The 16,116-nt window shown below is 36.9% G+C and overlaps 1 protein-coding gene across 1 annotated transcript in view; it reads right to left on the bottom strand.

The window, feature by feature from the left end:
- Dys (Dystrophin) overlaps nucleotides 1–11,791 on the bottom strand; it is a 932,899-nt gene extending 921,108 nt beyond the window's left edge. The window contains exon 1 of the mRNA XM_090379791.1: nucleotides 11,611–11,791. Coding sequence (XP_090235917.1) covers nucleotides 11,611–11,629 — 19 coding nt within the window. The 5' untranslated portion in view covers nucleotides 11,630–11,791. The remainder of the gene's footprint in view (nucleotides 1–11,610) is intronic.
- Nucleotides 11,792–16,116: the final 4,325 nt, after the last annotated feature.

Below are 16,116 nucleotides of genomic sequence, written 5' to 3' on the forward strand. Positions count from 1 at the left end.
TCTTCCTCTCCACAAGGGGGAGTCGGTTCCCTTGTTCTTTCTTCCAAAGAGCTGCTCACTTTCTGTTTATGCGACCATGAACTGGCCTTGCGGTGCTCCCTTTGTACTAGTGTTCCAGTGCTCCCATTGTCTTGTGTACCGTCCTGCTACCCCCCGTTGTTACGTTAATCCTCCCCTACTTGACTGTATGGTACAGAGCGATCGAAATCTGGTTGAAAATCATCCTATGTAAATAATATTATTTACTATTTACATCTTTTTTTTTTTTATGTTATAATATTTATAACATAACATTCGCTAGGATAAGTGTAAGAAATTTGTTCTTACACAAGCTTTGTTATCTCCTTTTTTTATGCTCAGAACTATTTTACAAAAAGAACCAGCTGGATGAGTGTGCAGTCATGAAGAATTCATTCAGCTGGATATACATCTTAACTTTTGCGAAGAACAATCCATAATAGTTTCAGAATTTTCTAAAAACAGCAATAAAACTGATTAACTACTTGACCATTGAAGATGATTTCTTAATAAGCGATCTGATATCAAAGAACATTAACAGTCGTTAATTTCTATTTAGACAGGCATGCTTTGACTTTTCGATATCGAGAGGGTTCCGCTCAATGGAATTGAAGACGAGCATTTTGTTTCTGGGTAATGTTGAACCACCCATGTTTACCACAAGATTGCAATTTGAACTCTGCTTGAAAGATCGAAACAAATTTCAAATTTTCTTGGCCCGTCAAAACAAATCCAACTGTTCTTTAGTAAAATTTGACTCTACAAATGTTACAAGTTAGTCGTCTACATGAATGAACCAAATCTCTCACCTTCTGTGAACACTCCTACTGGTCTCGTTGTTAGACATCCACTTCCTGCGCCATTAACATCTTCCTTCTAACCTTTCAAATAAATCAAAAATACTTTCTCTACAGAATTTCGACCCCACCGTCTCGAGTCCAATCCTGACATCAATATTTCTAATTCATAAAAAAATATGTCACAATATGTGACATGCCCAATTACTCAAGGGATGGTGGGGTAATGTTTCTTATCAGAAGCAGCCTGAGTGCGACGAAGCTTTCTCGGATTCAGACGTTTCACGTGCTAGTATAGAATCTGTATGGTGCGAGATAGTTGGAAAAAAAAGGTATAATGCGAGTAGGAGTAATCTACAGACCAGGTGATTGTGAAGATTATGACAAAAGCCTCTACATGCAAATAGAATGGGAAAGTAAGCGTCAATGTCTTATTATGGGTGATTTCAATTTGCCTCTAATTGATTGGAGTAAATGGGAAGAAAACTCGACATGGGGAACAAAATTTTTAAATCAACTAGATGACTGTTATTTATATCAACATGTCAGGGAAAGTACTAGAGAAAAGAATATCCTAGACCTCATCATCACACATGAATCAGGTGACATAACAGGGCTGACAGTAGAGGAACCAGTAGCAGGAAGTGATCACGGAGTTCTACGGTGGATGATGATGAGAGAGAGAGGTAGCAGTAGTAAAAGGCAAAGGAATGGGTTTTAATTTCAGAAAAGGAAATTACGATGCCTTAAGGTACTACATGGCCTCTATTAACTGGGTAGATATCGCGAAGGGAATTAATACATTTGAACTGTGGTATGCTTTTAAAACATTAATCACAGATGCTTTGAATGCGCATTTACCATTAAAAAAATACTCCACGAGGAGGGTTCCAAATTGGATGAACAGTGAAGTTGCCACATTACTTGAGCAGAAAAAAGTGGCATGGAAAGGTTACAGAGCAATAAAAAGTACTGAAGCCTATAACAGCTACAAGATGATCTGTAATAGAGCCACAGTAAAGGTACGACAGGCAAAGGCAGTTTATGAGAAATCACTAGCAAACAGAGCAAAGAGGGGGGGGGGATAAGGAATTCTTCACATATATAAATGCCAAGAAGAGCAGGATAAACCAGATCGGACCTTTACGTAAGAGAAAGGAGATAGTATTACTATAGAAGATGAACTCAACAGTTATTTTGCATCGATATTTACAAATGTTGTTGTTATTTGGTTTTTAGGAGCATCAGCAACTAAGGCCATATTGCTCCGTGAATATGCGGTGGTCATTCCTGACCTTTCCGCATCCTCCGTATTTGGTGGTGACGGGCTCGAACCCCGGTCTAATCAAGAAGCGTGTGCTACGCACTGCTGCTCCTTCCCACCTGGCTACGGAGGCGCCTATATATTTACAAATGAAAAACCTTTTGTGACAATGGGAAATTGTGGGAGCGAAGTTGAAAAATATGTAATTAATGATATTGAAATTTCGCAAAATTATTTAATGAAAAAAAGCTTTCAAGCCTACAGGCCAGTAAGGCTCCTGGAGTTGATGAAATATACCTTATAATCTGAAGGGAGGCGGCAAGTGAGTGCATTGAACCATTGAGGCTAATTATGATGGTCTTGGCGCATTATAGCCTTAGTAGCTAATGCGCCAATAAAATCAAAACCAAACCAAACCAGCTAATTATGCGAGCATCACTAGACTCTGGGGAGATTCCGTTGGATTGGAAAAGCGCCAATGTATCTCCCATACATAAGGGTGGCTTTAAGAGTGAAGTGGGAAATTATTGACCTATCAGTCTGACTTCAGTAGTAGGGAAAATCATGGAGGCAATGATCAAGGGTGGAATTCAGGATCATTTGGATAGAATTGAAATTCTCAAGGATACTCAGCATGGTTTTGTAAAGGGAAAATCATGTTTAACAAATCTGGTTCGCTATTTTGAAAGGGTCACTCACGAGCTGGATTTAGGGAATAATTTCGACATTGTTTATTTAGATTTCAGCAAAGCTTTTGACTCAGTCTCACATGAGCGGTTACTTTATAAGCTGGAACAGGTTGGAATCACTGGGAAAATCCTTAGATGGATAGCAGGATGGCTTCAGGGCAGGAGGCAGAGGGTTGTGATAAATGGCTATTCCTCAGATTGGGTTGATGTAAGAAGTGGGGTTCCCCAAGGATCAGTATTAGGACCACTGTTGTTTTTAATTTTCATAAACGACATTGATGAAGGGATAGAGGGCGTGATGTCTAAATTTGCAGATGATGTTAAAATTGGTAGAGTAGTTAATGATCACTGTCAAGCTGAGCTTCTTCAGAGAGACCTAGATAGACTTCAGGAATGGTCAGAAAAATGGCAGCTATGCTTTAATCCAACAAAGTGTAAAGTATTACACCTGGGAAACAGTAATCCCAAAATAACTTATTCACTTGGTGGAGTTCAACTAAACCCAGTATTGGAGAAAAGGGACTTGGGTGTTACGATACGGTAAGACATGAAATTCCCTGAGCATTGTAAACAGGTTGCAAGGAAGGCCCATGGTGTCCTATCGATGATCTATCGAACTTTTGCAAGTAGAGATAGGGATATGATAACCCCATTATATAAGGCTTTTGTTAGACCACACATGGAATACTGCGTTCTAGTATGGAGACCGCACCTAAAGAAAGACATCGAGCTTCTTGAAAGGGTGCAAAGAAGGGTAACTCGCCTGGTGAGATCGGCAAAAGGGCGTTCCTTATAAAGAAAGACTTCGAATATGTGGGTTGCAGAGTTTGGAAACCAGACACATTAGAGGAGATTTGATTGAGGTGTTTAAGGCTCTGAGAGGCATCAGTAAAATGAATGAGGACAAAATTTTCAAGATTATAAATGATGCTAGAACTAGGGGACATAAATTCAAGTTACGGGGGGAAATGCTTAGGTTGGACTGCAGGAAGTTTTACTTTAGCCAGCGAGTTATAAATTACTGGAATAAGTTGCCTACATGGGTGGTAGAGGTGACAGTTTGGGGAAATTAAAAGGTCATCTGGATAGTACCTTCGGGTGAGGGAAGCGCATAGGATGATAGGTTTAATTTCCTTTTCTTTTATTAATTATTATTATTATTTTTTTTTCTATCATTGTTTTATTCGGGTTTTTTATTTTTATTTATTTTTTTTTTTTGGCTGGTGTAGCATAAGCCATAGGCTTTCTTGCACCATACGGCCATTACTAATACTCTACAGAAAACGCACAGTAAAATTAGGCATGTTATACCATAAAATATTCTCCATAAAAGACATCCATGCCTATTTCATTGCCAAAAGGGAAAACAAACTTCAAAAACGTCTTCTATATCAGAAAAAGGGATGCTTTGTTTACAAACGTGGATTAGTTATATATAAGATGAATGAATTTTTCTACTCAGAAAAAGTCATCCCATTTCTGAATTTGTCCTTTAACAGTGCAGAAAAATCGCCCTTCTGCGAATATCTTAACAACTAAAATCCCGAAAGAATGGCCAACTAATTAATCCTTTTGTTCAGCTAAGATCGCCAGTTTGAGTAATACAAAGTGTAATTGTCTCCAAGGTTCTGTTTCTTCAAATATCTTTCCAACATTGAGAAACTAAATAAATTTCAGCCATGTAATTTTGGCAATCTTTAACATAAAAAAGGAAGTGCTCTTCAGATCTCCTTAAAGACTTAAAATAGTTCTCGATAGCCTATTTTGGCTAAAAAGGAATTGCTTTCAATCTTGACCAAGAGAGAGAGAGAGAGAGGCTTCAAATCTAGACACAGCAATAAAAGTAGCAAATCTAAACTACCCATCCTCTCTAACGGAAAGCTAAGTTCCCACAGGCTATTAATTGAACAAGTACATACTAGTGTGCTGGTATAACTATTGACCGAGAATCTCACATCTATTTCAGTAATTAAATCGCACTGGCACATGCTTAGCTGAAAACCCCATTAACTAATAGCATTTTAAGACAATTCTATCTCGTATCTGACCATTCTACGTCCTTATCGAGTCCTTAAATGAAGTTGCCGTTCTTCGCCTTTCCTGGGCTTGTAAATCCTAACCTTGAGTAATTAAAGCATCTGAACCATTAGTACAGCAATTCTTACGGGATAACCTATTGTTATTCAGAAAAATACAGAACAAAGCGCTTTAGAAAATCTAGCTTCTTTATCAACAGCGGATTCTTTCAAACGTTTTGTTTGTCGTACGTTTTTCAGTGTAAATTTTCTTTTTATTTTAATTGGACTAGAAACGTTTCTTGTTTGAAAAGAAATAAGAAATGATGTAATAATATAATATCTGCTTCCGTAAAGACTGCTATTAAAATAATTAATTAAATTATGATAATTCAAAACTTAATTAAATCAAATAGAATTAATCTGGTCAAGACAACACAGACAGATTAATCTCTCTGTTTATTTTTTTATTTTATTTATTTATTTTGGTGATTGGTCAAAATTTTCGAAATAAGATACCAGCGTTAAATTTTATCCTAGAGGAACAAATTTCATGGTTTGCCTAATGCGCCTTTCTTTTATCTAGGCATGTGTGTGAGGATGTTAGCAGAGGGCCAGATGGGTGCCACGAATGTTAACAGACGAACAACGTGATGAAACCGCGTTTCACGTATGGTGATAAACCCTGATGAAAAGTCCTCGGATTTTTTTTTTTTTTTAATGAAACATGCTGTTGATCGTTGTTTCTGTTCGTCGGTCAACATTCATGGTACCTATCTGGTCATCAGTTGATATCCGACATACAAATGTCGATGTATATGAAAGGGATACGAGAAAAATAATTAAAACATGGTACCGAGTCCGGAGAGCTATAATAACTGAACAAACTGTGACAACACAATGTGCTCTGTTTCAGAATAAATTATGCATCGCACGAAACGTTTAGGTATTCACGTTTTGAAGGGTTAATTGCATGCCAATGATGTAATTATCTGCAATAAAGAATTACAAACGATACGGTTCAATATTTTCATTATTAATTAAAATTAATGAGACAATAATTGATTCATTTAGTAATTATCTATGGCCATAAACAGCTGAAACAGAATTAATTGAATATGCTAATGAATTTATACAATGTAATAAATGAGTCATACGATTTATATGAACCGGCAGACCAATTAAGTATACACTGACATTCCTTACTCGTTGTAATTGCATACACATCGTTATTATTTTTAGGCGCGTTAGCATATATGCATAATGTGCCCATTGTCTTCACCATGTCCGTCCGTCTGCCCGCATGTAACAACTCGATTCTTAGCCGGTTTTGAATCAATAGTTAGGCTGGGCCCAGTACATTAAATTCGAATGACTGACGACTAATACGACAGACATCTTTACATTACATACACACGCGCTACAGAGTCAGCTGGATCTGTTGACTCTTTTTCTATGCATTTAAATCGTTATTACTATTATTAAACTTTTTGGGCTTAAAATTATAAAATATAAAGTTAAAACGGTTAAATTTTAATATTAAAATGTCATTTAAATTTTTCAAGGACTGAACACTAAGCCATGTATATATGAGCGACGTCGTAACTAAAAGTTGGAAAAAAATTTTGCCAACATATCAAAAATATATTTTTATAAATGAAATTTAATGTTTAGTGATAACTTCAATTATTTCTGTCAAAAAAATTAAGAAAACAAACCACAAAAAGTGTTCACAGCTAATTTTTAACCAGATATATTCCAGAATTTCTGGAAAACCCAGGAATATTCCAGAAATTGGATTTTGGCTGCTTTATTTTAAATTTCATTATTCATTTTCTATTAAATTAAATTTTTTTTTTTTTTTTTGGAACTTTAAGATTTTTAGTAATCTACACCAGTTCTAGCCAACTCTACTTAACTGGCAGTCACTAAAAATATTAATTTTTATTCGCATTTTATCAGAAAGAGTAATGTATTAAATGTTTTAAAAATGGAAAACCACCTGTAGTGACGTCTGTCAAGGGGAAATTCTGCTTCATGATCGTTATTTAGGTAACTATAAATATGAAAATCTTTAAAACTAAAGCTGACAAACAACACACCAAACTTCAGTGAACTTTGCTCATAAAACCAGCCACATCTATAGAATCAGCGACGTTATATAAAATTTTAATTACATGCTTCTATTTGTGGAATAAAACAATATTAATTTCCATTAAAATGTTTACAGCACCGGTGAGCCATACAATAATTTACTAACCACCATAATTGCCTGAATGATAATGTATAGCGACACGTCAATTCACATTGTCGGTGAGGCAATTTGACGAAAAAATATATCCTTCAGATGGAACGTCCTCCTTATTCCTCCAACTTGGCTCCCTCTAACTTCTTTCTATTCCCAAGTATCAAAATTTTAAAGAAAGAGACATACTTTGGTCTCTGGAAAAAGTCCAGCATAGTATACATGGAGGGTGCTAAAATCGATATTACTAAACGTTCCAAAAATCTTCCAATCTTAACCAAGAGGGTTTATTTCTAGGCGCTCACAGGAAACACTTTTAAGAGAACAAAAAATAATTAGGAGTACGTTCAATCCTAACTTTCTTAAAAAGTCATTTCTGAAACTTTCTAGCCACATCTATATATACTGTACGCAGTGTCATAATTAGATTATGAAACTATTCTAAGTAGAATAATCGTTTTATGATAATCAGGGAATTACGAGCAACTAATCTAAAAATTTAAACAGGCAAACTTTAAACGGCGAGTGGGTTAAGCTAGTTAACAGGAAGTCCACTTCTTTTTAATTTTGACTATAAACTTCAGTGGATATGAACAGTAAATCTAAATTAAACTTGACGACCTAATACCAAAAGACGGATGCTGTCAGCAAGTTGAATAATTAGGCTAGAATATAACATTTAAATTACGAGTGGTGCCAGAGCCTCTGATGAATCATGCTAATAAACTTTTTAGATAGAACCTATCCCAAAAAAAATCGGGGCCAGCATCGCATCTTTATTTTTGGTCTCAATTTCCGAACTGGCTACCACACATGACCTGACGCTGAGTGTGGCGGCCAATAGAGGAAAGAGGCTAGCCTTGTACAAACAAGCACGCGCATTCGTCTTCTAATAACAAACTGGCTACGAAATTTTGTGTCAAATGCGTTTATTTACAGTGGATTCCAGCTTAAAAGGACCATAAAGTTAATCGAAAAGCCAGCTAATCCAAGTTACATTTAGGGCTTGAAGAAATTAATGACTTTTCAGAGATACGCTACTGATACAACTGGAATACAAATCAACTTAGGTATTTCACACTTAAGTTTCTTTCCGCTGACAAGGCTATCTAATAACACTAACTCAGCTTCCAAATCCTGCACTGTTTAATATTAAAATCCTTTAGTCTCACTGTAAGAAAATTAATTTTATTGACAGCGGCTAGAAACAAACCAGTAATTTTTTCTTCATTTTGGCCATTTGAGATTTATGCAGTTATCATAAAACAATCAATACTCAAATGAAAGTCAAAAGAGGATGATGAAAGGCCGAAATAACTTGCAAAAACAATTAATTCCGTACATCTACAGAAACAACTGACTTAACTCTCGGACCACAAGAACATGACAATTTTTACGACACACTTTGAAAACTGATTAAAGAAGAGAAGGAATCGAGAGAAATACCATGGTAATGCAGAGGACTCGTCGTTACATTGGTCTATCATCTGCGAATGTCACTGCACATTGAATTAAAAATCGATGTTAGATGTCGAAAATGCATCACAGCATATAGCAAAGGTGTATCGCAATGCGTCTTACCCTAATATTTTTAAGCAGCTGCGTTGTCACGGCAACGAAAGCAGACAGAGAACAGGAACACGATTAGTCCAATGGAGCGTGGATGAGAGTTACTTGAAACCGAAGTTCGCAATCGCCTTCGAAATTATGAATGGCACGAAAGCACGCCGAGAAGAATGTACAATCAAATAATCATTGATTCTCCACCCCGCCATTCTCACTCAGTCCTGAACGTGAAGAAAAATGACACTAAGAAAATATTCAGCATAAAAGCAGTGCGCATGGGATACATTTGGACGCAATCTCGAACGACAAAACTCCGATTCACGTACATATGTAGAGCAAAGTGCCGATATGCTGAACAGCGATCGAAGCCCGGAAGACTTTACTATCTTCAAGAACACCATAAGGCAGAGGAGGAGGAGGAAGAGGGGTGAGCACACTCCTGGGGTTGCCTTCATAGAGGCTATTCCCCCAAGTACGACTCGTCTGCTATAAAGTGAGATGTTGCTATGGTTACGGCGTACAGAGTGCACGCATGGGCTGAAACCCTCTCAATAGTAAGTAAAGTTAACACGGACAAACACGTACTGGTATGTAAGGGGGTGCCTCTCCATTCAACAGCGACAACAACAACAATGCCTGTATAATGTAATCTGTTAATCCCATAGGTAACATTTCTTTCCATAATCTACTCTTCGGCAGATAAGCTAAAGTATATTACCATCGCATTTTTTTTTTTCAAAATAATTAACAGGAGTAAATGGCTGCTCAGAGCAAACATGGGATTTTAGTTCTTTAATTATTATTTTCAAGAAAAGTATCAGCAAGAAGGCAGTCGACAGTTAATTAAAAAACTGTCAAAACATTATCGTAAATCTTAGACAGTTTGATACCAAGACTGATTACTATTCTCACTTCACTTAATTCTCTGAAAAATTATGACACTTCCCATTTTGTAATCGGAAGTGTCAATGTTATCATCCTACTAGCACTTCCGCTTTTGTAACGTGCGGTATACAGTAACATTATAATTTCTTTTTATTACGATGTCCTGGTATAAAAAAGGTTCTGAACCTGGCTGCTAAATATCAAAAAAAAGTAAAAAATTACATGGGCATTGGCAGAATGTAAAAGTTATTCAAAACCAAATGCTATTTCGTCTAACATTCAAGGTATTTTCTTATAATGTTACGATGAATTTCTGGAATTTAATCATAGCATAATTATGTCGAGAGGGAAAGGTTCATGCACTCATTGTGGGCGGAGAGAATTCAAATGTGTAGTCTTCGCGTTTAGCACAGTAATTATAATCACCGTCCTCCCCACATTAGCTGGGAAAGGTCCCGGTTCTAATCATTTTAGTGATGCGAGGAACTTTTATGGGCTTTCCTCACTCTGTCGCTGAGTTAGTTGGTCTGAGGTAAGGATAGCAAGGTACCCATCCCCCAGAAACTTGGCCTCGGATTTTTCTTCCAGCAAAACAGGCAAACCAACCAGATAAAAAACGCAATTCATGGACATAATACAAGTGAGTGGATTAGGTTATTCTCAAGTAATCCAAATATGACAGTTTTTTTTGTTTTTTTTTTTTTTAATGTAATTAACGTTTCTGTGGTGAAAGTGTAAAAAATACTTTAATTTTTAGTTTCTTCAGACCAATATGATAAAAATTAGGACTTAAAAATGTCTATATCCTAATATGAACTTTTAATTATCATTTACATAACTGGGCAAGTTAAATACCAATCCCTAATCCACTCGCGTTCATCTGATTACAATAGCTTCCATTGCTAATATGCAATAGCTGTACTCTTACAATGTTGACTATAAAGACAGTAAGGATGTACAGAGGGTTGCTATAATAACAATTTCATGCCAATTGGAACCAACGTTAAATTTCCGATTATCATATTGTACAGTTAATGCTTCCATTAACTGTACAGCGTGATAATCGGAAATTAAAATAAATTAATCAATATAATTTTAAAATAATTAATCAATATAGTTTCAAAATAATCGATCTTATTCCTACATCAAAACTCGTTTTAAACATCAGATGAGACGTAACCTGAGAATATTTTTAAATAAAATATTAAATGAACAGCTTATCGAAGAGGACTGGGAATAAACTGTTAACTAGAAAGTTTGTGTTTATTTTCAGTTACATTTTTTTTTTTTTTTCTTTTATTTGAACCAAATTTGTCTTGGGTATATGGTTCATTAACGAGAGCAATCTGAGTAAACTAGACCTTTTTTAATAACACCACACGGCTCCGTTTCTGTGTTCTGCGATATGTCTCTGTCAACAGTTACCAAGGAACTTGGACCTTTCTTTGCTTCATCTTAAACATCCCAGATATCATAAACGGGCTAACTAGGTCACGTTCAAGGTTTTCAGTAGAGATTATTTCATATCTGCTTTGTACAGACATAACAGCTGCTATTTATTAAGTAGAATATTAATTAAGGCTGTTTAAAATAAACTGGGGGAAAAAAAAAAAACGCCAACTGGTGCAACATCCTAAACGAAACGACGCACGCGTAGTAAGACCAAAAACAAAGATTTAAGTAACTTGTGTCACGTGAGCAATTTTTAAAATATACGAATACTGTACGGTGTTAATGTGCCTAATTTCAAAGTTCACTGATGTATAATTTAAACAACACATCTGAGACTCTACTCTATCACCCCCAACGCACAACTGGGCACAGGAGGAGGGGAAATCTTTTTTTTTTTTTTTTAACACAGCTGTATGTCGTATCTGCTCTTACAGGGATACTGTAGTGTTGTATGCTAGCTAGGAAGTACGGTATCGATTTTTTTTTTTTTTTTTTTTTTTTTTCCAGAGATGTTCGCAGACAGGACCAGCATGGAAAAGGGAGACACACGCACAAAAGAAAAACGAAGCAAGGAGCTAAAAATAAACTCAAAGATGAGGAGTAAGTTAAGGGAGCTTGTACAACATGACACGTAAGAATGATTCTTGTTTTGGTGACTAAATAATTGTACCGTACTTACATTCTTCTTCCCAATCCATGATGGTGGAGTGGAACACTAATCAGAAAATACGTTACGACGATTTTTTTAAAGACTCGTCATCGAATACGCTAACTACTATCGCTGGTCGCCTCTCGTTTTCAACGAATGCACCCGGCACACATTCACATACTCCGCACACAAACTCCACTGCACTCCTTCGGATGAGATGCGAACTGTGACTACAGAGATGCGCGAAGAGACAGGAACCGAAGCAGCGAATAGTAGCGCCACCGAAAGCACAACGATGGATGTGAGTTTGCGCATAAGATCGGTCCCAAAAACTTCGCCACTTTTCAGTGTTGTTGAGAGCAAAAAGGATGGTCACGTGATCTGCCGTGTACAAAAAATGAAAGATTTTTGAAGTAAGCCAACGGAAGAGACTTCGTAATTCTCCACTATGCCGCATCCTGTCTGCCTTGTATTCTCTTGGGATTGAATACTTGGCGGGTGATTGGGATATAATTTTTTTTCAGAAAAAAAGACTAACTAAAATGTGTACAGTACTTTATTTATTATTTATATACAAACAAGTCTCACTTATCCGAAGGTATGGAGGATATGTAGAACAAATCGAATACAGTTCTTGTTAATAAGAAATTCTCTATTATTGGCCTCAATATTAGCTGAAACGTTCGAAATGTGGTTCTTTTTTCTTACTGACAAAGATACGTAAAAACTCAGGAAATCCTAAGTAGTAAGCATATTCATGAAGTACAGAAAGTCGCTGGGGACTGTCCGAGTGCGAACCGACGTAGACTAAGGTGGGGTGCTGTTGTTATTTAGTTTTTAGGAGCATTAGCAACTAAGGTCATATTGCTCCGGGAATATGCGGTAGTCATTCCCTGACCTTACCGCATCCTCCGTATTTGGTGGTGACGGGCTCGAACCCCGGTCTAATCAAGAAGCGTGTGCTACGCACTGCTGCTCCTTCCCACCTGGCTACGGAGGCGTCTGTCTCTATAGCAAAAATTCTCAAAATGTGAAGCACCCCCCCCCCTCACCAGGACGAACTCGGTTTGGGGGATGCTATTTTATTTCATTGTTTTCATCATTTTATTCCATTAATTTCATTTCCATCTGTGAGACTGAATGTACTGATGTATATATTAATTTATAAGAGTATGAAATTACAACAAATTATGTCAAATCTGTTTATTTGCACTTGTTCTGGAAGAAGTGCGCCTGAAATTTATGAAATATTTTTAGGAGATACAAAGTATAAAAATTTGGGAACCTCCGGTCTATAACACCGAAGACCACGATTGAACCTAAGCTAAAAGCTCCAACCTCCTTCAACCTTGTACTTAGTAGCGTAAAATACGCCACTGCATAAGTTGCAAAAACCAATGGTAATAATACACGAGCCTCCGAGCCAACTATCACACAATTTCACCACTCTACGATCATGAGTAGAAAAGCCGATGGATAAGGGTGGAGACGCTCCCCAAAGTCTCATGCCAGATCCAAATAACCTTCTAACGAAAATTCATGTAAGATTTGCGCAAAAGTATTCATGACTTCTGGTTATGATCAATAGTCTGCCTCTCAGACGTACATCAACAGCTTCTTGGTAGTGTACTGGGTCCTAAACTGGGTTCATCACCCCGAATGTCAGACTGGCTGTTACTCTATTGCAAAGAGCAAGAGGATTTCAAAATTAATAACTCCGTGAGTTCGCTCTACGCTTGCAAATCTTTCATTCAATATGCTCATGTTCCCCGTGAATATTACAAATGTGTAGAGAGAAAGACATTGTGTCGATTTTCATGAATAACACTTATTAAACTACGTGAATTGCTGTTATCAAGTCAATTTTACTGGGTATAAAGTATTACCTAATAATTAGTGAATATTTCTGGATTCTGGGTTGAATCCGATCATCAGACTTAATTGGGAAACGCAGAAAGGTGGAACCGTACAGGGTAGAAGACATTAATAACCTACTAGCTGGTTATCAATTTACAAAAGCTTGAAGTTTTGAAATCTCGCGTGGTTCTATTTTAAAAAACCACTTATCCGTTGCAGAAGGTTACTTTTACTCTGAAGCTATATCTGATGGATATTAACTTGTTCTTGACTGTAGCAACCCCAACATAATACAGATGCTACTCTGTGGTCTGAGAGTATATCTACACTTTCTGATTTTCTACTGGATAAGGACATCAGATCGGAGACTGAAATGACTTGATTTCTGATATCTAGTCATTTCAGTATTAAAAGAAGTAAGCAAACTCTTAGCCATAATTATGAGAGCATCCTTGGACTCGGGGGAGGTCCCCACAGACTGGAGATGTGCAAATATATCCCCAATTCACAAAGGGGGATCGAATTTTGATATCATATACTTGGATATCAGGAAAGTTTTTAACACTGTTGCGTATGGAAGACTACTGTACAAATTGGAGAGGTATGGTATTAAGGGTCAGTTGCTACAATGGATAAAAGGCTAGTTGAGTGGGAGAAGACAGAGTGGTAATCAATGGACGCTGCTCTTCGTGGACTAATGTTATTAGTGGAGTTCCTCACTGTTCGGTGTCGGGCCACGTTGTTTTGTATATTTATCAATGATATTGATGAAGGTATATCAGGCTTAATGTCGAATTTTTCAGATGATACAAAGTTGGCAGGATTATTAATGACAGTAATGGCAGTGTGCTACTGCAACAGGATCTAGAAAATTTGCGGAGATGGGCTGAGAAGTGGCAATTGAAGTTTAACATTGACAAATGAAAAGTACTTCATATTGGTAGAAGTAACCCCAGAGAAACGTACCAACTGTGTGGTACTACACCTAGGGTGGTAGAAAATGAAAAAGATCTGGGAGTAATTGTGCAGTCACATACGAAGTTTTGTGAGCAATGCAGACAGGCTCCCAGAGCAAGTCATGGAGTATTGTCAATGATGTACAGGAATTTTTCTAGTAGAGAAAAGGAGGTGATTATCCCTTTGTATAAGGCAATGATCAGGCCACGCCTTGAGTACTGCGTATAGGTTTGGAAGCCTCATTTTAGTAAGGATTGGTGAGGGGAACGATGGGGGTCCACTTACCAAGAAAGGCTTAAGTTCTGTAAATTGCAGCGGCTGGAGACTGGGCACCTGCGAGGTGATCTGATTGAGGTGTATAAGGCCTTGAATGGGTTGAGCACGCTGAATTCTGATGGGATTCTTCCGCTTGCTCAGATTACGAACCTGAGCGGGTATAAGTTCAAATTGAAGAAAGACAGTTGTAGAATAGATGTGCGGAAATTTGCCTTTTAGCCAGCGGGTGGTTAATTGCTGGAACAAAACTTCCATCTGTCGTTGTGGAAGTTGATAGCTTAGATAAGTTCAAGGAGGAACTGGACAAACTTTTAGTGGGAATGGATATGTGAAACTGTTTTTTTTTTTTTTTTTTTGGCTGATGCTATATAAGCTCATACGCTTGCTTTCTTGCATTACATGCCTCCATTAGTATTACTAAATAAAGGACTTCAGAAAAATGTGCTTTTTTTTTTTTTTTTTTTTTTAATTCAATTGCTTAAATTTATCTAGGTTTCTTGTTAATTTAAAATTTGTTTGATCTGTTATTTTTCTAATTCCAAAGTAAAAATGTGCCAAAACTACATCGTCTGAGCCCTTAATGCTTGTTACTTTAACTATCATTTGATCTAACGGGGAAAAAAAAAAAATGTTGCACCATCTCCGAAAAGAATTCATGAAATAATGTAGATAAGTCTTATTTTTAAGAACCAATCTAAGTATTGCATTCTTCTGTGTGTATCGCTTTATTCATAACCCTTTGGACAAACAGGATCTTGCAGGGTAATTTTTTACCCTGCAGAATTCAGTGCATTAAACTTACTCTTAACAGTTTGCTGAAAATGCATGTTATTAGGCCAAATGGCTCTGGTGAATAAGAACAACAATACACACAAACAGAGAGGGAGGGGTAAATCAGAATGTATTATAATGGGAGATTAACTTTCCATATATTGACTGCAACTTGTGGCTTGGTCACTCGCACAATAGCACGACTTCTGAATTTATTGGACGACTGTTTTCTGCACTGGCATGTTAGAAAGGCAACATAATCTTGATCTGATTATCATCAGTGACTCTTCATGTATTAAAAATCTTCCGCTAAAGGAACCACTAAGTGGCAGCTGGTTACTGCCACCTAGTGGTTCCTTCAGTATATTGATGTGGGATTTATTCAAAAATAAAACTACTGTCAAGTGTAAGAGCAAGATTTTGCCTTCGCAAAGGCAACGGCTTGTACAATGGTCTTAGATAGTTTTTAAATTATTTTCAGTGAGACCAAGCGGTGTTGTCTACAACCGGAAATTGAAAATGGGAAGTGTTCAAAGAAATAATTGTAGAAGCTACTTGTTTTTTTATACCAATTAAGAGATACTCTTCAGAATTCAGACCTAAATGGATGTCAGATGAAGCGACGAAGCTAGTGGTAGAAAAGAAAAATGCATCGATGATTATAAATTATCAGGG

The sequence above is a fragment of the Mastigoproctus giganteus genome, chromosome 8 (assembly GCF_048544385.1).
Source record: "Mastigoproctus giganteus isolate SK-2022 chromosome 8, ASM4854438v1, whole genome shotgun sequence".
NCBI lineage: Eukaryota > Metazoa > Arthropoda > Arachnida > Uropygi > Thelyphonidae > Mastigoproctus > Mastigoproctus giganteus.